At 41.1% G+C, this 24,151-nt stretch overlaps 1 protein-coding gene across 2 annotated transcripts in view; it reads left to right on the top strand.

Moving 5' to 3' along the window:
- The window catches only part of STRN (striatin), a 159,954-nt gene that overhangs the window by 104,232 nt on the left and 31,571 nt on the right, over positions 1–24,151 (top strand). Inside the window, exons 9-15 of one of the 2 annotated variants that reach the window (XM_040350860.1) lie at positions 6,178–6,264; positions 6,580–6,723; positions 14,338–14,474; positions 14,803–14,978; positions 18,766–18,813; positions 23,351–23,472; positions 23,586–23,753. In XM_040350860.1, coding sequence (XP_040206794.1) covers positions 6,178–6,264; positions 6,580–6,723; positions 14,338–14,474; positions 14,803–14,978; positions 18,766–18,813; positions 23,351–23,472; positions 23,586–23,753 — 882 coding nt within the window. The remainder of the gene's footprint in view (positions 1–6,177; positions 6,265–6,579; positions 6,724–14,337; positions 14,475–14,802; positions 14,979–18,765; positions 18,814–23,350; positions 23,473–23,585; positions 23,754–24,151) is intronic. The other variant, XM_040350861.1, reaches the window with a different exon arrangement.

Below are 24,151 nucleotides of genomic sequence, written 5' to 3'. Positions count from 1 at the left end.
TCAGCAAAAGAGGCATTACTTATCCTTATGGTGTGTCCCTTGTGCTGTTTTTCCCATGACTTACTTTAGAAATATTTCTCCTCAATTTCCCCTCTACCCCTCCACCCTAATCGATCAAGTGCCGCAGGTGTCAGAGCTGCGGGAGCTGTGATAAGCACTCATTAGTGCCCAATTATGCCCATTGTTTCCACCCACCTCCCCCATTCATGAAGGATGTACTATAGTCTCTATAAATGAAAAACAATGTATGAATGGAGCACAGGCAGATGATTGAAAAGTCTGCTGCCTCCATTCTTAGATCATTTTATCATTAATAGAATCTGTATGGCTTTTATAAATGGAGGATCTGGGTGGAAAGGGCGGGCATAGTTGGGCACTCTTGGTGAGTGCCTGTCACAGCTAACATGCAGAAGTTTTAAAAACCCTAAAAAATGTAAACTAAATGTTGGGTCTTTCTCATAGGCAAAGCTCTGACACGTTGGATAGTATTGGAGCTTTTAAGTCTCACTCCCAACATTCCAGTTAATGCAGTGGGCTGGCTTACTGGCCATCAGAAGGCAGGGGCTGTTAGAACAGTTCAGCATTCAGCCCAATCTACAGTGTTTCTGAAGCACTTGAGACCTGCAGCATTTTTTCTATTTTGGTTCTAGGGTCAGTCTTTTTAACCCCTGCTGGATTCACTCACACACTAGATGGACAGTTATTTCTTAGCAGGCTATATTGTGAAGCAGTAGTAGTCTAGGTTTTTTTGCACTCCCAGCCAAAAGCTAAAGGTTTTTAACTAAAGGCACAAATGTTGGGTTTTGGCTAAGGTCACGTATAGACAGGCTATAGGATATGACCACCACATGATTATTGTCCTGAACAACAATCAAGAAACAAATGCGTACATTTTTACCTCCAAGTCTGCTTGTTTATGCACATACCATCTGCATTGTCCACATCTATCTGGGGTACATTTCCCCTCATAGTGTAAAATACATTTGAACCATGCCTCCTTTTAGAGCCCTTTCACATGGGTCTAGATCCGTCTGTCAGTTTTTAAGATGTATGTCCGATTCGGTGGCTGTAAAGGGATGTATGTCAGTTTACGTCTGCTTTCATTTGAATACATTTATCTTGCAGGGAAAAAATGGAAACATTTGTGCCCTTTTTCTGTTTTTGCAAACATAGGGCCCTTTCACACTATCAGATCCCGAGAGGATCCGTTCCTTAAATATCTGCTTGCTCAGCAGGGATTGCTCCGTTAATCCCCGCTGAGCCGGCAGATGACAGAGCGGTCCCCGCACACTGCAGGGACCGCCCTGTCAGATCGCCGCTCTCCTCTATGGGGGGATCGGATGAACACAGACCGTCTGTCCGTGTTCATCCGATCCGCAGAAGGATGGAAAAATCTAATTTTCCTCCGTTTGCCGAATCGGACCATAGCGGGGACCGATGAGATCGGGTGTCAGCGGATGTTCATCCGCTGACACCCGCTATCCCATAGGGATTAATGTATGTCCGTATTTCATCCAAAAACGGATGGATGAAATACGGACTGTCTGCATGTGTGAAAGGGCCCATAGTTGGATGTCATCCGTTAACGTCTTTCTGTAAACTTAAAGACAGATATTTTAGGTTTAAACTTTTTTTTTTCCTCCCAAACTCCATTGAACCAATGTGAAAAATGTATGTAAACTGAACCAAATATGTAACTGAACATCACTTTACATTAGTTTGCATATCCATGTTCAGTTCAGTTTACATCCGTTAATTTCAATTTACATTCATATCCAAAAACCATTCAGATCAGTCTAAAAGGAAAAGGATGTAGTCTTGTTCTGTTTATAAAAATGGACCAGAAGAGATACGGATGTAAACAGTAAATGGATTTATCGGTCTACATCCGCAAACTCATAAAGAGTGGCTGTCCATTTTTCATGGAAAATTGACATATGAATACCAGAAGAACAGAACGCCCGTGTGAAAAGGCCCTTAAGATTACATTCGTCAGGAAGCTTTGTGAGGCCCATGAATTTGCAATTGTTTACTCGACTGACAGTAGTAATATACAGTGAGGGGGAAAATATTCGATCCCCTGCTGATGCTGATTTTGTACGTTTTGCTTACTGACAAATGATTAGTCTAATTTTAATGGTAGGTTTATTTTAACAGTGAGAGACAGAATAACAAAAATATCCAGACAAAACGTTATAATTATAAAAAGTTATAATTCGATTTGCATTTTAACCACTTCCTTACTGGGCACATATATCCCTTCCTGACCAGGTGAAATTTCAGCTTGTGGCACTGCGTCACTTTAACTGACAATTGCGCGGTCATGCGACGTGGCTCCCAAACAAAATTGATGTCCTTTTTTTCCCACAAATAGAGCTTTCTTTTGATGGTATTTGATCGCCTCTGCGGTTTTTATTTTTTTTGCGCTATAAACAAAATTAGAGCGACAATTTCGAAAAAAAAACACCAATATTTTTTACTTGCAAAAAACAAAAGAACAAAAGCTGGACAGCCGCACTCCAAAATTTTCTTTAAAAGAGATGTCTTTATTTTCAACTGTGCATACAGTCACTGCAAGCCCACAAAAATCAGTATGGCCAACGTTTCGCACTGGCGTCAGTGCTCAGCCATGACTAAGCACTGACGCCAGTGCGAAATGTTGGCCATACTGATTTTTGTGGGCTTGCAGTGACTGTATGCACAGTTGAAAATAAAGACATCTCTTTTAAAGAAAATTTTGGAGTGCGGCTATCCAGCTTTTGTTCTTTTGTTTTTTGCCATTACCGCATTGCCAGCACCCTGGTAGTTCAACAACCCCTGATCATCACGAGGCTCACCTGGAGCGGTGAGAATTCTGTCTGAATATTTTTTACTTGTTGCTGTAATAAATAGCCCAATTTTTTTTTAAAAAACATTTTTTTTCTCAGTCTAGGCGATACGTATTCTTCTACATATTTTTGGTAAAAAAAAATAAAATAAAAAAAATCGCAAGAAGCGTCTGGTTTGCGCAAAAGTTGTTGCGCTTACAAAATAGGGGACAGAATTATTATTTTTTTTATTACTAATGGCGGCGATCAGCATTTTTTTCGTGACTGCGACATTATGGCAGACACATCGGACACTTTTGACACATTTTTGGCGCCATTCACATTTATACAGCGATCAGTGCTATAAATATGCACTAATTACTGTATAAATGTGACTGGCATTGAAGGGGTTAACACTAGGGGGTGAGGAAGGGGTTAAAATGTGTACCCTGATTTGTGTTTTAACTGTGGGGGAAGGGGGGTGACTGGGGGAGGTGACCGATGCTGTGTCCCTATGTACAAGGGACCCTGTAGCCGCCGATCGCGAGTGTTTGGCGGACATCACGGCCGCCAGGCACTCGCATCGGCATCTCAGCGATGCGGCGTGCGCCGCTGACGGACGCGCGCCGTATAAACACGGCCAGTCAGAAAATTAGAACCACCCCGCGGCCGTCTAAAGTCGTACGGCCGTCGGGTAGTGGTTAATAAGTGAAATAAGTATGATCCCCATCACTCAGCAAGATTTCTGGCTCCCGGGTCTTCTATACAGATAACGAGCTGAGATAAGGAGCACTCTCTTAAAGGGAGTGCTCCTTATCAGCTTGTTACCTGTATAAAAGACACCTGTCCACAGAAGCAATCAATCGGATTCTAATCTCTTTGCCATGGAAAAGACCAAAGAGCTGCACAAGTCTGTCAGGGACAAGATTGTAGACCTGCACAAAGCTGGAATGGGCTACAAGACCCTCGCCAAGCAGGTTGGTGAGAGGGTGACAACAGTTGGTGTGATTGTTCGCAAATGGAAGAAACACAAAATAACTGTCACTCTCCCTTTGTCTGGGGCTCCATGCAAGATCTCACCTTGTGAAGTTTCAATATTCATGAGAACAGTGAGGAATCATCCCAGAACTACACAGGAGAATCTTTTCAATGATCTTAAGACTGCTGGGACCACAATCACCAAGAAAACAATTGGTAACACTACGCCGTGAAGGACTGAAATTCTGAAGTGCCTACAAGGTCCCCCTGCTCAAGGAAGCACGTGTACAGGCCTGTGTAAAATTTTCTAGTGAACATCTGAATGATTCAGACGAGAGCTGGGTGAAAGTGTTGTGGTCAGATGAGACCAAAATCAAGCTCTTTGGCATCAACTCAACTTTGCTTTGTTTGGAGGAGGAGGAATGCTGCCTATGACCCCTAGAACATCATCCCCATTGTCAAACATGAAGGACAACTTCACTGCAATAAAGGGACAATGGACACAGGGTTATGTACCCTCAAATCTTGAGTGAGAACCTCCTTTCCTCATCCAGGGCATTGAAAATGGGTCATGGATGCATATTACAGCGCGACAATAACCCAAAACATACGGCCAAAGCAACAAAGGAGTGGCTCCAGAAGAAGCACATTAACGTCCTGGAGCGACCTAGATCTCCAGATCTTAATCTCATAGAAAATATGTGGAGGGAGCTGAAGGTTGGAGTTACCAAACCTCCACCTCAAAACTTTAATGACTCGGAGAGGATCTGCAAAATGGAGTGAGGCAAAATGACTCCTGAGATGTGTGCAAACCTGGTGGCCAATTACAAGAAACATCTGACATCTGTGATTGCCAACAAGGGTTTTGCCATCAAGTACTAAGTTATGTTTTGGGAAGGGATCAAATTCTTATTTCACTCATTAAGATGCAAATCGATTCATAACTTTTTTGAAATGTGTTTTTTTTTTTTTTTTTATTATTATTCTGTCTCACTGTTAAACCTACCATTAAAATTATAGACTGGTCATTTATTAGTCTGTGGGCAAACGTACAAAATCAGCAGGGGATCAAATACTTTTTTCCCTCGCTGTAGAATGTGTTGATATTGAAGATTGTGTCTAATGCTTAATTTAAAAAATGCATATTTATTGATGAGAACTAAATACATATTGATGGTTGCCCTGTCTAGATAATCTTATGCCCTGGGCACCTTCTCATTTCAAGAGACGGCTTTTTCAGACATCCCTATATTTTAACCATTGATCTAAACACACACCTGAACATTCTCTTACAATTCTAAAATACACATCTGTAACCGTTGGCCACAATTATCATGGTTAATCAGTTGAATTATGTATGCAAGTACTAGTATTGTCCAGTGCCTATAGTGTGTGTTTAAAAAAAAAAAGAAAGTGATTTACGAAACCGCAATACATATATATGCATACACACCTTTTGCACTTAATCTAGTACAGGGATCCTCAAACTACGGAGAGCTGTTGCGGAACTACACATCCCATGAGGCATTGTAAAACTCTGACATTCACAGACATGACTCGGCATTAACAACTGGAGGGCCATAGTTTGAAGACCCATGTTCTAGTACCTTATACTAGCTTGACATGCATCACTATTTGTCATTGGTGGTGGTTTTCTGCCTGCCTTAGGTGAAACCACTGTTGTAGTAGAATTGTTTGAGGTTTGTATCTATATTTTAGATATTTACCTTTTTTTTTATTTAGACTTTTTTTTTTTTTTTGTGGTTGCTGGGGTTCACACCCTGGTTTGTTGTGAATGCCCACTGTGAATCGTCTTATCGTGTTTTACCCAGATGGATGGGATTTTTGTTTTAGGTAATACGGACTCAGTGGTAGAGCAGCAGCCCTGAAGAAATTTGCATTTTGAAACTTTAATTCTTCTCCCTGTTTCCCCTGTTTGGGGAAAAGGTATTTTGTATACTGTTTTATATACCATTAGGCCTTTGTGCTTACGTTGGAAGTGATTTCAGTTGGTCTGCTTAATCTATGGAGCTCTGCATGATTTACTCATAGTGCTGCATTTATGACATGGTCCATTAGCGGTTTTGCACCATTCTCCACCCTCATACATGAAGGGCCTCTTCAGTTATGGACCTAATGACATGCTGTCAGGAGTTTTAACAGAGAGCATTTGCTGCTTCTTGCACATTTCAAGCACTTCCTAAATCTGTAAATGCATAGAATGTGTGTCAATATAACACTAAATGTACTTACTGCTACCAAGTTATTCTGTCACGAAACTGCCTATGTACGTATTGTTGAAGCACTTCTGATTTACCGATCTAGGAAATGCCTTACCAGTGGTTAGAGTTTCCATCTCTTAAAGAACCTTTTGTCCCTAAACTTGCAACAGGAAAAACCTCAGAAGAAATGTCTCAGCCTGTGTCCCACATAAAACAATCAAAACAGGCATGTGGGAGCATGTTGGAGAAAAGCTCAGGTAAGAGTCAAGTGGAGTGTGAGGGTTTTATCTGTGTAAGGTAAAAAAAAATGTTGCCTTAAACACGTTTCCAGGCAGGCTACTTGTATGCCACTGTCTTTTACATTTATTGTCTTGTTTATATCGGTCTTAGACTAGATATGGCTAAATTTTGTATTGTGATTTTTACATTAGTTTAAACATATTAAAGTCTTTAACCTTAATCTGTAAGCAGTTGTAAACTATCTGCCAAGGCTTTTTATATGAATGTGTAAAAAAAATGTTAATGGAAGAAACTAAATATTTTCTGCTCCCCCTTTTCCTTGTTGTGGTTAGGGCCAAACCGATCAAAACTCCAAGATATGCTGGCAAACCTTCGAGATGTGGATGAATTGCCATCATTACAGCCATCCGTGGTCTCCTCTTCACGGCCAGCAAGCTCACGGCTCAGTGAACAGGAAATAAACAGAACAGATGAAGGTACGCTTCATTATTTTTGTGCAGAATTAAACGTATATGTGTTACTTATGAGGCGCATAATCTAGCAAAAAATGTATTTTATATTTTTTACTCTTTGCCATTATTATTCTTTGACTGTTTTAGGATTACGATGCACCATTTTCCACCTTAATATATTCTGTATCATGTGACCTCTGTTATTGGCTGTCACAGTGGTCACATGATCGGGAGCCCATCCCATGGACTCACGATCAGAAGCCTTGACTGAGCACTATTGGTGGCAGCTCAGTCAATGTGCTTTAACCACTTCCCGACCGCCGCATGTAGATATACGTCGGCAGAATGGCACGGACAGGCACATCAACGTACCTGTACGTGCCTGCCTAGACGTGGGCCGGGGGTCCGATCGGGACCCCCCCGCTACATGCGGCGGTCGCATCCCCTCGGGGAGCGATCCGGGACGACGGCGCGGCTATTCGTTTATAGCCGCTCCGTCGCGATCGCTCCCCGGAGCTGAAGAACAGGGAGAGCCGTATGTAAACAAGGCTTCCCCGTGCTTCACTGTGGCGGCGCATCGATCGTGTCATCCCCTTTATAGGGGAGACACAATCGATGACGTCAGTCCTACAGCCACACCCCCCTACTGTTGTAAACACACACTAGGTGAAGCCTAGCACGTTCAGCGCCCCCTTGTGGTTAACTCCCAAACTGCAACTGTCGTTTTCACAATAAAGAATGCAATTTAAATGCATTTTTTGCTGTGAAAATGACAATGGTCCCAAAAATGTGTCAAAATTGTCCGAAGTGTCCGCCAGAATGTCGCAGTCACGAAAAAAATCGCTGATCGCCACCATTAGTAGTAAAAAAAAAAATAATAAAAATGCAATAAAACTATCCCCTATTTTGTAAACGCTATACATTTTGCGCAAACCAATCGATAAACGCTTATTGCGATTTTTTTTTTTTTTTTTACCAAAAATAGGTAGACGAGTACGTATCGGCCTAAACTGAGGAAACATTTTTTTTTAGATATGTTTTTGGGGGATATTTATTATAGCAAAAAGTAAAAAATATTGCATTTTTTTCAAAATTGTCGCTCCTATTTTTGTTTATAGTGCAAAAAATAAAAACCTCAGAGGTGATCAAATACCACCAAAAGAAAGCTCTATTTGTGGGGAAAAAAGGACGCCAATTTTGTTTGAGAGCCACGTCGCACGACTGCGCAATTGTCTGTTAAAGCGACGCAGTGCCGAATTGTAAAAACCCTTTGGGTCATTTAGCTGCATATTGGTCCGGTCTTTAAGTGGTTAAGTGCACAGTGCGCATGCTGTCCACACAGAATTTCATGAATCCATGCTGTCTGTTGCTTAAAATATTTTTTTTAATAAACTCTCCAGTATCTTCCAAACTATAGAAGTTAAACCAACAGGTATATAGTTACTTTGATCCCCTTTTAAAAATGGGCACCACATTTGCCCTACTTCAAACCAGTGGTACCATTCCAGTCATCGGAGTCCCTGAAAATGAGAAACCATGGCTTTGAAATGACAGAGCTCAATTATTTTGGGCTCTGTGGGTGGATGCCATCTGGTCCAGGTGCTTTATCTACCTTTTATTCTGTTCATGTTTAAATATTTCTGGACTGTATACATTTTAGATCATTTGGGGCTGTGTCAATACCATCCCTAATATGGACATGAGCTCCCGCATGCTCCTTTGTATACACAGAGATGAAGAAAGTATTACATAAAATTGCCTTCTCTTTGTCCCCGGTCACCCACTCTAGATTATAGCATCTGTGGGATGTGCTGATGTGCTCTATGGAGGCCCCACCTCTCATCTTACAGGACTTAAAGAATCTGCTACTGACTGCTTGTAAACCACGGCATACCTTCAGAGGTCTAGTGGCGTCAGGGTTATTTTGGTGGCAAAAGAGGGACCTACTTAATATTAAGTGGATGGTCATAAAGTTATGTCTGATCAGGGTATATTGAGAGAAAGCAGCACAACATATTCACCATGCAGCATAAGTTTTTTTCTTTCTTCTCCTACATGATTCAAACCTGTAAAAATGTAGCGAAAGGTAGTAATTCTGATCATCCCAGAGTGTCAATTTCTAAATTTGGCTTGCAGTGTTCACATTTTGCTAACATTAGGCTTAATTGAGTCGCATATAAACCTAATAATTCTGTCTTTTTATCAACTTCTGTTACTAATAGATGCTAGATTCCAAGCTTTGCTGATTTAAATAGTAGGAAGTAAGAAGTGTAGGTGCCCCTGGCAAATCGGTGCTCTTATGATTCATCTGACTCCTCCACACATGTGCATGTTGCAGGAAACTAGTTACTAAGCAACTACCTTCAATACATCTTTTCTTCTAATCTTCTACTAAGCATCTGTCACATTTGTTGTGGCTGTCGATATACTGAAGCATCTTCACATTTTACATTTTTTTCTTTTAAACTGTTCAATCATCTTTCTAGCATACATGTTGTGTTTAATGTCTGATGCAAAACAGATTGTGGCAGAAAAAGATTTTTCAGAAATTAAAAGTGAAGGTTTTCATTTAAGTATGAAAATGGCAAAAGCTGGCAATTAACGAAATGCCACAAACTGTGATGGTGTGGGAACATGCTATCAAATGTCAGTTTTTAAAGTGGATGTAAACCCTCCATATACCCAGTGAAGTGAACAGCCTCTGATGATACACAGGGTAAAACCAATCTCCCTACATAGGTTTTACATGTATATCTGCTGTCTTCACATTTATATACTGTTTAGAAAGTTGAGATCGTGTTAGATTTTCTCTTCCTGGTTAGCACAAAGTGTGATGTCTGGGCACACATCCCCTCATCATAGGCAGAGACTCCTAGAGGGGTTTTGTAATAGGGCCAGCTCTCTGCTAATCTATTTTTAGCAACCTCCCTAGACAGAAGATTCAGGCTGCCTTTGTCTAAAATGTCTGAAGGAACTGTTCAGGAGAGAGCTACAGGACTTGGCTCATTGAAGAGGGATAACAAAATACTGCAGATATATGTGCCCAGCTCAAATTTCATGAATCGGGTTTACATCCACTTTAATTCTGATTATGCAGAGGGAAAATCGGTTGCCATTTGTTACTGCAGACTTCCCTTGGAGAGGTGATGTCACCCATAAGCTAAATTGGCCCATCTCTTGTCAGCACTCCCACTTCTGCCCTGAAGCCTCCCCTGGCTGATACATGGGAGCTGATCACATGACTAGATCATGCAAATAAGTATATGCATCTTTCTTACACCGTTTATTAAAAATGTGTTGGGAAGGGAGTCTTTTTTTTAGATTTTTTTCTCCTACTTCTACTGTCCCACTGCAATGCACAACAATAAAAATCGCTGTATATGTTGCATTAATGCAGCATGATGCAGCGTGACTTATGAAAAGCTACAGGTGTTTCTTTGTGTGGCATAGTGCGTATGAAAAACGCATATGCGTGTGTTTTTTGGCAGGGTTTTGTGTTTAGCCACCGGTTTCCTCCTCCTCCTGCATAAAAATGCATGAAATGACACAAACGCTCTACAAAAATGTGCTAACCTTGACATAAATGTGAATTTAAAGGTAAAACATTATTGCACTGAACCCTAAAAATGTTAAATACAAGTCATCAAGATAATATATATGAAAAGTGTACATTGTAGTTGTGTACCTCCCTATGGATTCAAATTGCTCATTATCGCACACATTGAGAAAAGGGAAGTAAGTGTCTGAAGTGAGCATTGTGGTTTGATTATGACTGCAAGACTTTGCTAAAATTTGGGCAAAATATATATTTCTCTTGGAGAAACTTGTTTACTAAGCAAAAGTGGAGTGTCACTTTAAGCCATAGACTTTAACCAGTTGTGGACAACTGTGAACATCTGTAAAAGTACGCAAATGCATGCGCTGCTTCTGCATGTCCTTTTTACCAGCACTTGCTTGGCAGTTTTTGTCAAGATGATAGTCGGGCGTTAAGCCAGCCATGCATGGATCATAATTTGGCTGGTTCAGCTATAGCCGGTAACGCTGATCAGTGTATTTTGACGGCTCAGGGGGAGGATCTCCCTGACATTGTGGATTTCCTGCTCCGCTATAGTATCTGGGAAATCATTCCTTACTCTTTCCTGGGAGCTGGTAATGACGGATGAAAGCCTGATGGGCTGGGACAGGGACTACAGTTCCCAAACTATTCAGGAAACCTTGTCTCCACAGGAGTTGATGCTCCCCTTTACCATTCTGGAACTGAGTGCCATAAGACTGACTCCCTTACACAAAACCCCTCCCCTGCATGTTCACCCTATCAAAGTGCAATTTGACAATGCCACAGCTGTGGCCTACACAAACAATTAATGTGGTACCAAAAGTCGGCCAGCCTTCAAGAAGATAGCCAGATTTCTTTTCTGGGCATAGAATATATTCCATACTCCAACTGTCTCTATTATCCTCATACCAGGAATGGAGACCTGGCAAGCAGACATCTGAGTCGCCAACACCTGACCTCAGGAGGAGGTGCCCTTCCACCCTGAGATCTTCCTGGTGGTCTGTCAGAAACTGGGAAAATCAAATGTGGACACCATGGCCTCCAGACTCCACAAGAAACTGGACAAGTTTTTGGCCAGTTCCAGGGATACTCTGGCCTTGAATGGATGCTCTGATGATTCTTTGGTCCAGATACAGATTGGTGTATGCAACTCCACCAGTGAAGATTCTCTCTGGACTGCACTGCAAGACAGAAGATGAACAGATTGTGGTGATCCTTGATGCTCTAAATTGGCCCAGAACAACCCTCTGTTCCACTTTGCTTCTCGGTTGACTTTAACAGCATAGCTGAAACCCAGGTCCTAAAGGATAGGCACACTGCTGACTGCCATGTCCACCTTGTTGAAGGTAAGAAATCGGTTTCTCCTAAGAGCTACAATTGCATCTGGGTGGTTAGCTTTTAGCTGGCGTGAAAGCAGGCACTGCAACCCCTGGGAATATTCTTATTCATTCCTCTTGGTCTTCCAGTCTGACCTTTACTAGGAAGTGACTATTATAACTCTAATTGGATAGGTTTCTGCCTTATCTATTCAATGCCAGAAACTTTGGATTCACAGTCTTGACCAGACCTTTTATAAAATGATTTGTTAGTGTTAATCCCCCCACTCACACCTCCTGTGGCCCCATGGGATCTGAATCTGGTGCTTTCAGTTCTTCTAAATCCTCCCTTTGGACCAATTTGGGATCCCTTTTTAGAAGATCTAATGGGTAAGGTGTACTTTTTGGTGACCATTGGCCTTCAGGCGTTTTTTTGAAATGGTTGCCCTTTTCAAGGAGCCTGTCTTGCTCAGGGATGAGGAGGTCCTGATGCCCAGACACCCCCCTACCTTCTGTCTTTATTTCAGCTCAATGAAGATGATTGTTCTCCCATACCTCTGTTTTGCTCCTAGATGCCAAGGAAATTTCATTCCCAGTGCCTGGATGTGGTCAGAGCAATTGGGGGTCTCCCTAGCCACAAAATCTTCCTTTTTAGAAAGTCAAAAAAAGACATCCTGCTGCTTTTTCCACCATTGCTTAGTGGCCCAGGCTATTCATTTCCCGAAAGATTCACTCCTTCGTTATTGGGTCCCATTCCACCAGCCTTGTAGGCGTTTCTTGGGCCTTTTTAGCATCAAGAGTCAGTTTTACAGGATTGCAAGGCTGCCACCTGGTCTTTTGTTCATAATTTTTAAAGTTGCTGCTGTGAGCCTGGGCATATTTGCTATGTTGTTGCGCACCCTCAGTTTATTGCTTGAGGACATCCCACGGTCTGATTTCCTGTCCTGTATGGTACAATTAGGATAATGGAAATTTTGACTTGCAAGTTTCATATCTTGGCATATGATTGCTACAAAAATTTCTCATATAGTGGTTGAGGTGGTTATAAGGTTGCACTGGAAGCTTTCCCAGCAAAGCTTTTGCCAGTGTTCAGTTACAGATATCGGCATATAACCCAATGTATGACTTCCTGTCATATACTTCGATATAAAATGTACTGGTCAAAATTTTAATTTTCTTTTATTGGTTTTATTTGCTTTTTTTAAGAGTCTTATTAAAATAAAATTGGAAAATACCTTTTTTAAAGTTAAATACTTTTGTGTCGTCATTGAATAAAATGTATACTTTTTATCTATAGCAGTGTTAAACTTTTTTTGTCTTGCGCACAAAAAAGATAAAGAAATAAAATTTGCAGCACACCTGAAGATTTAACAGTTTTTGTGGTCAGCAGTAAATATAATATAAACAAAAGCAGCAGTCTTGTGTGATCCCCCAATAAGTATATATCAATGAATATCACAAGACTGCTGCTTTTGTCTATATTCTATTTTCCTGCTGATATAATATTGGGGAATGGGGATCACACAAGATGGCTACTTATATTTTACTGCCATCGCACATTAGTCCGTCCGTCCCCATTTTTTCTCTCGTCTTAGCTTCACACTGTGTGGGACAGCCAGGGACTGCAAGCACCTCTGTTGTTGGTGGGACTAGAGGAGGGAATGATGTCACATGGAGGCACAACAGGCTCAGCACCTCATTGGCTGGAAGCGCTTGGCACTGCACCTGTCATGACACACTGCTGGCAGCCAGGTTGCAGCCTAATTGTATTCGCTGTCTGATGTCAGCGAACACCAACCAATCCAATTTGCACACAGGTCCAGCAGCACAGATGTCCGTGTGAGGCCTGCACACTTACTAAGGTGTCCGTTTATGAAGCAGTGATCCCAAGGATCACCACTGATCACAGCCCATAAACAGTTTATGAAACAGAGATAATCGAGGGGAGAAGTGTTTGAACTTGTTCTCCTGCCGATTATCTCCAGAGAATCCTCATAGACTGACACAGTAAAGGCCAGTTTATGAAGCTGCGATCTGAGCACTTCACTGGTGATCTGTGTCAGAATTCACACTCCCCGATTCAACAAACTGATATTTTGATGTCTGTGAATTTCTGGTACTGTAATCTCGTAAACTCTCACGAGATTCCAGTATTGGGGACCGTTCTTCAGTGTTAGAAGCGTTGGTAGATCACTTCACTCCTCCAAGGGTGAAGCAATCTACAAAGCTTCATAAACTGGTACCCAGAGGAGAAAAATCTCCGTGAATGCCGGAGAACGAAGCAGTGAATAGATTTCCCTGCTTCATAAAAGGACACCCGAGTGTGTGACAGACAGTCTGCACTATGCTGGCGGAGCCTCGCGGTGTGGCGCCGACGCAACCACCGCAGGGCCTGGCAAAAAACATGAATGCTCCCACGGCACACCTGCAATTCTCCTGCGGCACCCAGTTTGAGAAGCACTGTTTTAAAATAACACTGTTTTTTTAATATTGCAAAAAGTCATTAGTTCTGGTGACCTGGGAGTCCCCAAGGAATTTGCTTAGTTTGCAGAGATTTCCTGTAGCTTGCTGTTTGGCTATGGGACAAGAAGTAAAAGTAAATCTCCCCAATGGGACACAGATGGCAAAAATAAGTTTTGCTTAAAGTTCTACTTTACAAATTGCTTTTTCTTGACCCAAATATACACACGTAAATATATATGTGAATATATATTAAATAAAAGCATTGTGGATCTGAATAGATATATTTTTTTTTCTTTTGTCCAGTTGAAGCATTAACATTTCCACCATCGTCTGGAAAATCTTTTATTATGGGACCTGATGAAGCATTAGAAAATGAACTGGGTTTGGGAGAATTGGCAGGACTTACAGTAGCCAATGAGGCAGACTCCATGACATATGACGTAAGTTATATGGGTATATTACTCTTTAAGCTTTATGTCATGCCAATATTTATTTATTTTTTTAATTTAGTGTGTTGTTTTTGAAAATGTAAAACTAATTGGGCTGGCAGTGTACTTTAATGTATTGAAAAACAAGCCTGTTTTTTTATAGTGTAGTTTGCTGTGTGTTTTTTTTTGTTTGTTGCTCACTGCTGTAATGGTGCACCGAAGTGCAATTCCATATGAATGAACCCACGCTGTGGTTCATGTGGTAACCGCAATGCTTAATTGTGAATAGGTCCTTTTAGAGTTGATAATACGTTGCCTTTTTTTTTTTTTTCTTTAACAGGTTGCAAACAGTAAAGATGCCCTTAGGAAAACATGGAATCCCAAATTCACTCTTCGAAGTCATTTTGATGGAATTCGTGGCCTTGCATTCCACCCAATAGAGCCTGTTCTGATAACGGCATCAGAAGATCATACGTTAAAAATGTGGAATCTACAAAAGACTGCCCCAGCAAAAAAGTATGTTTTTTTTTTTTGTTTTCTTGCTTTTCCATTGTCCTTAAAGTGATTCTGAAGGAAAGAATTTCCTAAAAGAAAAATTGCAAACATGTAATACTTGCCTGCTCTGTGGAATGTTTTTTCACAGAGCATCCCCGATCCTCCTCCTTTTTGGTCCCCCGCTCACAGTCCTGGCTCCTCCCCCATGCCAAGTGCCCCCAATAGCAAGCCGCATGGCATTCAAACAGGCTCGCTGCCGAGCCGCACTGTGTGTGACCATTCACTCACAGTGCTCTCTCCTCATCAACTCACTGGCTGTAATTGGCAGGAGCTGTAATTGCCAGAGAGACCCAGGAGAGCTGCTGCTCTCATGCACATTGCTGGATGGAGAGAAGAATCCGGTAAGTATAAGGGAGGCTGAGGGAGCGCTGCACCCAGGTTTTTTTACCTTCATGTATAGAATGCATTAGGGTAAAAATCCTAGAGCCTTTAGAACTTGGTGTACACCACTTGTACCTACAGGTAAGCCTATAAGAAGGCTTACCTGTAGGTACTGTAAATATTTCCTAAACCTGCACGGTTAAGGAGATATTTATCATATACGCTTGCGCCGATGTCGCCTTAAATGACCTGCTCATGACTTTTCGTCAGGGCCGGTGTCCTGACCAGTGGCTCCTGTGCGCATGCGTGGCAATGATGTAATCGCGGCTCCTGCCAATCGCAGCACCGAAGCTTGTGTACCTTGAAATAACTCTGTGCGACATGTCACTAGTCATAGCGGTGTGCGGGGACCACAGCAACAGCTTTGATCTAAGGTAAGTATTTCATAATGAGCTGGTATGTGATGCACACTAGCTCATTATGCCTTTTTGTCTTAGTTTTTTTTTTTTTTTTGGGTGTTTCGGTTTACAACCACTTTAACACTGCATCTGGTGATCAAGCGAGACCCTTATCTCCAACTATTGTTGCCTAGTAATGTTTATTTCTGAGTTGTGGTCTAACTAATACCAAGGTATCCTACAGATAGCAGACAAACATTTAGTTTAGTTGAGTATCAAAGGAAGTTTTCAAGCAAGGTTTATCTCTTAACATTTTATTTTAAATGTACGGATTCAGGTGTAAATGCTCTACTCCTATAGGCTTTTATTAGTTGTCTTTTTTTGCTTTACAAGACCAGCTTTATTTCAGCCACTATTTATATATCTCTTTATTCTTGCCTCAGAATTTATTTATCTTGGATTCAAAGGTGGCTTTAACTTTCACTGAGCCTTTGCCTTGCATCTCAGAGCGGTAGCAGATTCATCTGTATGACCTGGCACTGTGAACTATTATGTAGTAAACTAGACGTCAATACTGTGTATACTTGATCAAAGCAGGATGTTAATGTAGATTACCACTAGAAAACTCATCTTAATGCTATGTGTGCTTAAAAAATAAAATAAAATAAAATTACCGCCTTTAGAAGCATTTTTCTTTATGCCTCTAAACACAGCTCAGTATTAGCCAATGTGTCCACAAATAGTGTGGTGTTTATATTCTTATTTTAGGGCAGTGTTTAGGGACATAATTTGGGCATATGTGCATAATTTCAGGCTAGTGGCTAGAGCAAATGAATGTTCTATCCAGTAGAATGAAATTACGTGCATATGCCTTACACACATAAATATGCATCAGATGCTGGATTTATCTGCACTTATCCGGTTGAACCACACTGCACACCAGCCGCTGCGTTGCAACACAATAACTGGTGTGACTGGACCCTTAAAGCGTCTCTAAAGGCAGATTAAAAAAAAAAAAATTGTATTGGATAGGGAGGAGAAAGGGATTATAACTCCTGTCAGGTTTTATTGCTGGCTGTGCCCCTGTAGGATTCACCCTCTCTATTTTTCCTTTTTACCATTATCATCCAAAGTGAAAGTAAAAGGAAATCTAGAATTTTGGGTTGACATCAGGACATAAATAGAGGAAAGATTCTACTGGGGACAGTTCTGGTGAGATCTGGGTATTCCCTCACTTTTGAGGGATTTCCCCTCCCCTCCTGTTTTGGCCATGGGACAGTAAGTGAAGGGAAATCTCCACAATGGGACACTGATGACAAAAAAAGATTATAAAATTCCTTTACTTTACCCAAAAGATAAAAAATTTGCCTTTGGCGACACTTTAAATTGGAACGTTACGCTCCCAAACATTGATTATTTTTAATCCACATGCTGCTAGAATTAGTAAATGGACGGGAACGTATATCCCATTTACTTGTTTTAAAGTTTTTTTTTTTTTTTTTTTTTTACATTTCTTTAGTTACTTCCTGTTTGCCTAGGGAACTGATGTCCTACGTACCAGGAATATTCAGGAGTTAAAAATTAATTAAATAGCGCTTTTGTTTGTGGTGTTTCGATGAATTGAAGATCTGCTTTAAGCAAGAGTCTTATCTTATTTTGCTTATTTTTGTAAACTGATGATGGTATCCATTCTTTGCATGTCTTAAAATTAATAAATACACTATAATGGCAAAGTATTGGGACACCTGCCTTTACACGCTTATGAACTTTTAATAGCATTCCAGTCTTGGTCCGTAGGGTTCAACATTGAGTTGGCCCACCCTTTCCAGCTATAACAGCTTCAATTCTTCTGGGAAGGCTGTCCACAAGGTTTAGGAGTGTCTATGGAAATGTTTGACCATTCTTCTAGAAGCGCATTTGTGAGGTCAGGCACTGATGTTGGAGAGAAGGTCTGGCTCGCAGTCTCCCATCTAATTCATTCCAAAGGTGTTCTATGAGTTGTGGTGAGGAATGTGCAGGCCAGTCAAGTTCCTTCACCCAAAACTCACTCATCCACACTATATTGCCAAAAGTGCGTTTTTATGCGGGCAATTTGTCGGGCAATGGCTGGTGTTGCCACTTCAATCATCCCGGCACCATGGTTGATCTGGTGTCAGGATGATTAAAGCGCATTATTTCTATTATTACATTGTAATTTTAAAAATGAAAAAGTTCAACTCACCATAATGCAGAATTAGTGGGAGCCCTGAGCATGTGGCCTGCCGCCTGGTGAGGCCTGCCTGCCACCAGGTGAGAAATGTCTTCCCCCCCCCCCCCCCCAACATTGCAGAGTAAAGTACTTACTCTCTCCTCAGCGCTGCTAGCACATGGGTAGTAGGTACTGTACTGTCCCATAGCAAGGGCGGGCGGTGACAGGTGACGTCATTCTCTCTCTCTCTCTCGGCTGCGGCCCTGTGTAGCGCAGCCTTCGCAGCCCTGTAACTAACTGCGATAGAACACCTTTGTGATGAATTAGAACGGGGACTGATGTGAAGCCAGGTCTTCCCAAACACATCAGTTCCTGACCTCACAAAAGCACTTCTAGAAGAATGGTCTAACATTCCCATAGACGCACTCCTAAACCTAAAGAGTTGAAGCTGTTATAGCTGCAAAGGGTGGGCCAATTCCATATTGACGTACTAAGACTGGGATGCCATTAAAGTTTATTTGCAAGTAAAGGCAGGCGGCACAATACTTTTGGCAATATAGTGTATGTAAAAAGCAACATATTTTGAGCGTTAAAAAAGAATGTGCTGCAAACAGGTCAGATAATCTGCTCTGACACTCCAGTAAGTGTTGCAGGCTTGTTGTTCCAGCCTTGCCTCAGTTCCCTCTTCCAGACCCTGACAAGTGCTGCTTTTAGAGTCTTCTATCGTGAATCCAGAATGTGTCTAAAATGTATATAGGTTCAAGAGCAGTGACTCGCATGCATCTGGTATAAATGTAGCCTTACTTTTTGGTATTTAATTTTCTTTTTTTCTTTTTTTTAGGAGTACATCTCTTGACGTAGAACCAATTTACACATTCAGAGCACATAGGTAAGATTTTTTATTTTCTTGTATGTAAATTTGAATGACTTGAGTGACATTCTTACTATACCAGCAACAATTTCCACGGTTGAGGTAGATCTGTTTTTGCTGTTACTGCTTAATTATTACATTAAAGCAGTGTTAAACCCAAAAGCAGACTTTTTTAAGTTATATTACAGCTTACCAATTCTTAGCTGTCATGGCTACATTTTATTAAATGTTTTAGGCTTTCTTTCATTCATGTTCACAAGGTCATCCAGCCAGTAAGTCTCTGTCTCAGTCACACAGTGGGCCAGATTCAGAGACAAGATACGACGGCGTATCTCCCGATACGCTGTCGTATCTCTGAGTGCGGGAGGTCGTATCTATGCGCCTGATTCATAGAATCAGTTACGCATAGATATCCCTAAGATCCGACAGGTGTAAGTGTCTTACACCGTCGTATCTTAGGCTGCATTTTCTGGCTGGCCGCTAGGTGGCGCTTCCGTATGTTTACGCAAGGAATATGCAAATTAGTATTTACGCCGATTCAGAAACGAACCACCGCTTCTAGTGCTTCTTCCCGTTTCTCATCTCAGGCCTAATTTCCTCTCCCGGGAAGTCATCTTGGAGAATGGCAGATGTCTGGCCTTTAGGACAATCGGTAGGGAGTAAAGATAGGAAAGTGCTGTGCAAAATCTTGCTGAACACTTTACAAGTTGAAGCCAGTGTAAAGAATAACTACCTCAAATACACAATGGAAATACATGTAGAGGAGCAATTTTGTCTCCCTAAATTTTCCTCTTTTGGTGGGGGTATATGCATCTGATTTTGCTACTATTACTGTGTGATAGGGTGATGGTAATTTTAAAGCTGAATTGCTGTAGACTTCAATGTACAACCCCCAAAACCTTTTGGATGTAAAAAATCTTTGAATGATATAACTATTTAACACAGGGTTGGTGTTAAAAATTGTGGGTTCCATAAGGTTTGTCTGAAATTTTTACACCAAAGACAACCAAGACCATTTTTCAGAAGATTTACCCACCTGCCTACTGCTGTATTTGGAGAAAAAGGCAAGTAGGTGGACTTTAATTTCTGGATCACTGTTTAAATAAGTGCTCTGTTTACTGCTAGTGCACATGCTAGGTGAGCACACAATGCTTGATATCGTGCTTTCATTGGACAGTAGAGATCACAGGCAAAATGCACAAAGCTCACTAGAGTGGCTCTGTGCCTTGTAACCACTGTGATGGCTAAATCACTATAGTCACAAGTGTAGACAATCTCTTCCCTTCTACCTCTGCCGCTGATCATGAATGAATGAAAACTTATATAGCGCAGCACATGAGAACTTAATCGCCTCTGGGCGCTTGTTGTTCCTGTCTCCTTTGGTATCCTCTGTAAGTATCGCTGCTCTCAGTGGCCATTAACGAAAGTACGGTACACTGGGGACATATTGACCATAAAGTGAGCGCAATGGCCACCACAAAGTGTTAAGGGGGGTAAACTGCATATTGACCGTACAAGAGGGCACACTGACCACCAGGTTTGAGGGGCACTGACTATTCACATTTAGGGGGAAACAACTCGCTACTGACCACTGCCATAAGGGGGAAACCTAACCTGGTCCCTGAAACCTGCAAGCTGTTCTGTGCATTACAAAGCCCTGATCCCTGCTCTCTGCCTGCTGCGTTGTATACACTACGTCTGAAACTAAACAATTTGGGGTGTTTGTACTGTCCTTGCATTTAACCACTTCAATAAATGCAATAGCACCTCAGTTGCTTTGTTTTTTTTTTTGTACTTACTGGTATTTTTTTCTTTTAGGTAGTGTAAAATAAAAACAGTGCTTAAAAAATATCACCTAAAGAAAGCTTTGTTCCAAAGTGATTTGGGTACAGTGTTGCATGCCCAAGTAACTGTCAGTCAAACACAGTGCTGAAAAATGGCCTAGTAAAGAAGGGGTGTATACAGGCTAGTACCCAAGTGGTTAAAACCAATGTCCTGTTCACAAATAAGGTATAGAAGGATTATGTCATGCATGCAAGCGCTGATGTGTCTCAGGGGCAGTGACAGACGAGGGTGCCTGTGGTGACGTGGCTGTATCCATCTCTTCTATCATTCTGAATTAGAAACCTGGTTATTCAACTGTAGGCTAGACATTCCCAGATTTATTTATGTACATATATTTTTAATGCATGCCTGTGCTTTTTGTGTTGCATTATGAAACGCAAAAGAAGTTTACCAGAATTCTGCACACTTTAAATTTGCCTGTTGGCGGTAATTTAATGCTTGTCATTTTGTCTGAACATGTTTTGCTTCAGCAACAAAAATGAAGAATACAGTAAAGCAAGTGTTTTTTTTTTTTATCAAACACATGACCCGTTTTCCCTTATTTGAGTTGGAGAGCTAGAGCTATTGAAACTTAGTGGTTAGCATTGAGGACTCCAAACTATATTACTTCGGGGCTTTTTTTCACCCCAAGGACTTCTCTCCCTGTGGTAGTAGATTCCTCTAGGTAGACTCAGGGTAGGTCTTACCATGTAATGTGCTGTATTCTCTCCCCCTGCCTGACATGAATCCCCAGTGTGAAATGAGTTAAAATGCTGGTAAAATCCTATAATCCACTCCATTACAGTATTATATAATTTACAATGTGTGTGTTTCTGTAATATAATTGTTCCAGATACCTTTGTTATAGCGCCGATCTGCGCTTCTGTGACACACCGGAGCTCTCTTCCCCCGCAATTTTATATTACAGAAACACACACATTGTACATTATATACTACTGTAATAGAGTGAATTATAGGATTTTACACGCCTTTAAACTAGGGCTTATTTTCGGGGTAGGGTTTATATTGCAGCCCTCCTGGAAAATAACGCTAGGTCTTATGTTTGACCATTCTTCCAGAAGCGCATTTATGAGGTCAGGCACTGATGTTGGACTGGACTCGCAGTCTCCGCTTTAATTCATTCCAAAGGTATTCTATAATATTGAGGTCAGGACTCTGTGCAGGCCAGTAAAGTTCCTCCACCCCAGACTCACTCATCCATGTCTTTATGGCCCTTGCTTTGTGCACTGGTCCAAATCATTTGGTGGAGGGGGGATATGGGTGTGGGGTTGTTTTTTTAGGGTTTGGGTTTGGCCCTTACAGCGTGTCAGCAGAAGTCTGAACATTGAAATTCTACAGGCTGTGCTTCCAAGTAGAAGGCAAAGAAGCAAACTGACCATGCTGGAATGGATGCTTCCATGTCTAGTGTGGTCATTTTGAAATAGAAGTGCAGCAGGACTGCTGGCAAGGGTATTTCACGCAAACAAAGCAACACAAAGAGGATACTTTTTAAAACAAGTGCATGGTACCACAGACGCATCAGAACTATAAGGCTCCATGCACACTGGAATAAAAAACGTTGCTTCTACAGGAGTTTTGTGTTCTGCCTGTAGAAGCAACTCAATGTTCCCCTTTGTGTCCATGCACATTATGATGTTTACAGGCATATTTTTGAGAACAACGTTTAGAGGCAGGAAAAAAAAAAACCTTCTCATTCACGTTTCTGATTGGAGCTCACTGGCAGAAAAATGGTAAAACTCTCCTAAACTTTGTACAAAAAATGCTCTATATGGAAGTTTTTTTACTCCAAAAAGAACAGACGTTTTTTTAAACCCAGTGTGCATGGAGCCTAAAATGTTGGGATAACGTACATATTAGGTTTGAAAAATGGCTTGTTTAGCAGTTTCATATGCTATATAATTAACCGAAAGTGGAATTCTACTTTAATTATAAATGCATCTGTACTTGCAGTATTCTTGGTCCCTCTGCAACGTCTACATATACCTGTTGATTCTGCCAGAGAAGTCCACCTCTTTGTATGATGGGTGGCAGCAATGCTGCACTGCTCCTGAATCCATATCAGAGTTTATGTAGGGTGTGCCTGCTTGCCGTACAGTGGGTTTAAAAAATCTTGCAGGTGGCATTACTATGCTGTTATCAATGAGAAGCCTGTAACGTGATACCGGACCAAGTCTGTTCCTGACCTCTGCTTTTTGGATTGACAGTACTGCCTCTGTTGCTAAAATGTGAATTGCTGTGTTTGAGGGGGTCATGTGAGACACATATTAAAGAGAATTGCCTTTCGGAGCCCTGGCTCACACTGAATGCAGCTTTGAAATTGTGCGATTTCACTTGAAATTGCACAATTTCAAAGCCGCATGTCAGTGCGAATTGCAAGTAGCACCGTAAAATACCAAAAATAGTGCAGTAACCTTTTCAAATTGGTGCAGCACTGCAAATTCAGCATCGCGTCCATTTGACCGGTTCTATTGTTGACAATATTGTGCGAATTGTCATGTGACTTAAACCTGTCAAATTCCATGACCAGCCGCCCCCTTGTGAACAGAGGCTAAGGAGGGTAAAGTACCTTTTTTGTTTACTTTAAGGCTCATGCATCGCATAGTAACTTTATTTGGTACTTAAGGCTGTGTCATAAAGAACCCTTTAATAATATTTTAAATGTGTGACCAGAAATATGGGCAGGATAACCCCTCCACTTGCTATTTTTCAGGGGCCCTGTTCTATGTGTGGTAATGAGCAATAACGGGGAGCAGTGTTACAGTGGAGGAACAGATGGCATTATCCAGAGCTGGAATACACCGAACCCAAATGTGGATCCATACGATTCTTATGGTAAGTTACCGTTGTGGTAATTTTTACAGTTTGTGTGAATATTGTAGCCAGATTCATTGCCGTACACTGTAATGTGACCTAAATCTGTGTTTTTTTTTCCCCCCCTCCCCAAGATCCTTCTGTACTACGAGGGGCATTTGAAGGCCACACCGATGCTGTGTGGGGCTTGGTGTACAGTGCGAGCCACCAGCGCTTAATGTCTGCCTCGGCAGATGGTACAATAAGAGTATGGAATGCCCTGGAAGCCTCTCCTGCATTAACAATATTTAACGATAACCAAGGTAACACTAAAGTTAGCAGTTGGACAGAATGTTTTTTTTTTTTGTTTGTTTTTTTTGTTTTTTTCTCGTGTTGCTATAGTGTTTGCTTTTACGTACACGAGTAAGCGCTTTCAGATGTGTAAAAGACTGTTCACACAAAATATGGTAGCTGTCTGATGGGTAACACCTATACATGAAGGGAATAAAACAAAGTGGAAATTGCATTATTTTATCAATGCAGTTTTATGTTGGGGTTTGACTGCTCCAAAACAATGTGATTGCCACCAATATTTTTATTTCCAGTTAAAAATAGAAAATTTCCAGCATTTTAGATTTATATATATATATATATATATATATATATATATATATATATATATATATATATATATATATATATATATATATATATATATATA

The sequence above is a fragment of the Rana temporaria genome, chromosome 4, assembly GCF_905171775.1.
Source record: "Rana temporaria chromosome 4, aRanTem1.1, whole genome shotgun sequence".
NCBI lineage: Eukaryota > Metazoa > Chordata > Amphibia > Anura > Ranidae > Rana > Rana temporaria.
Note: the sequence above shows the minus strand (reverse complement) of the source record. Positions and strands in the feature narration are given on the sequence as shown.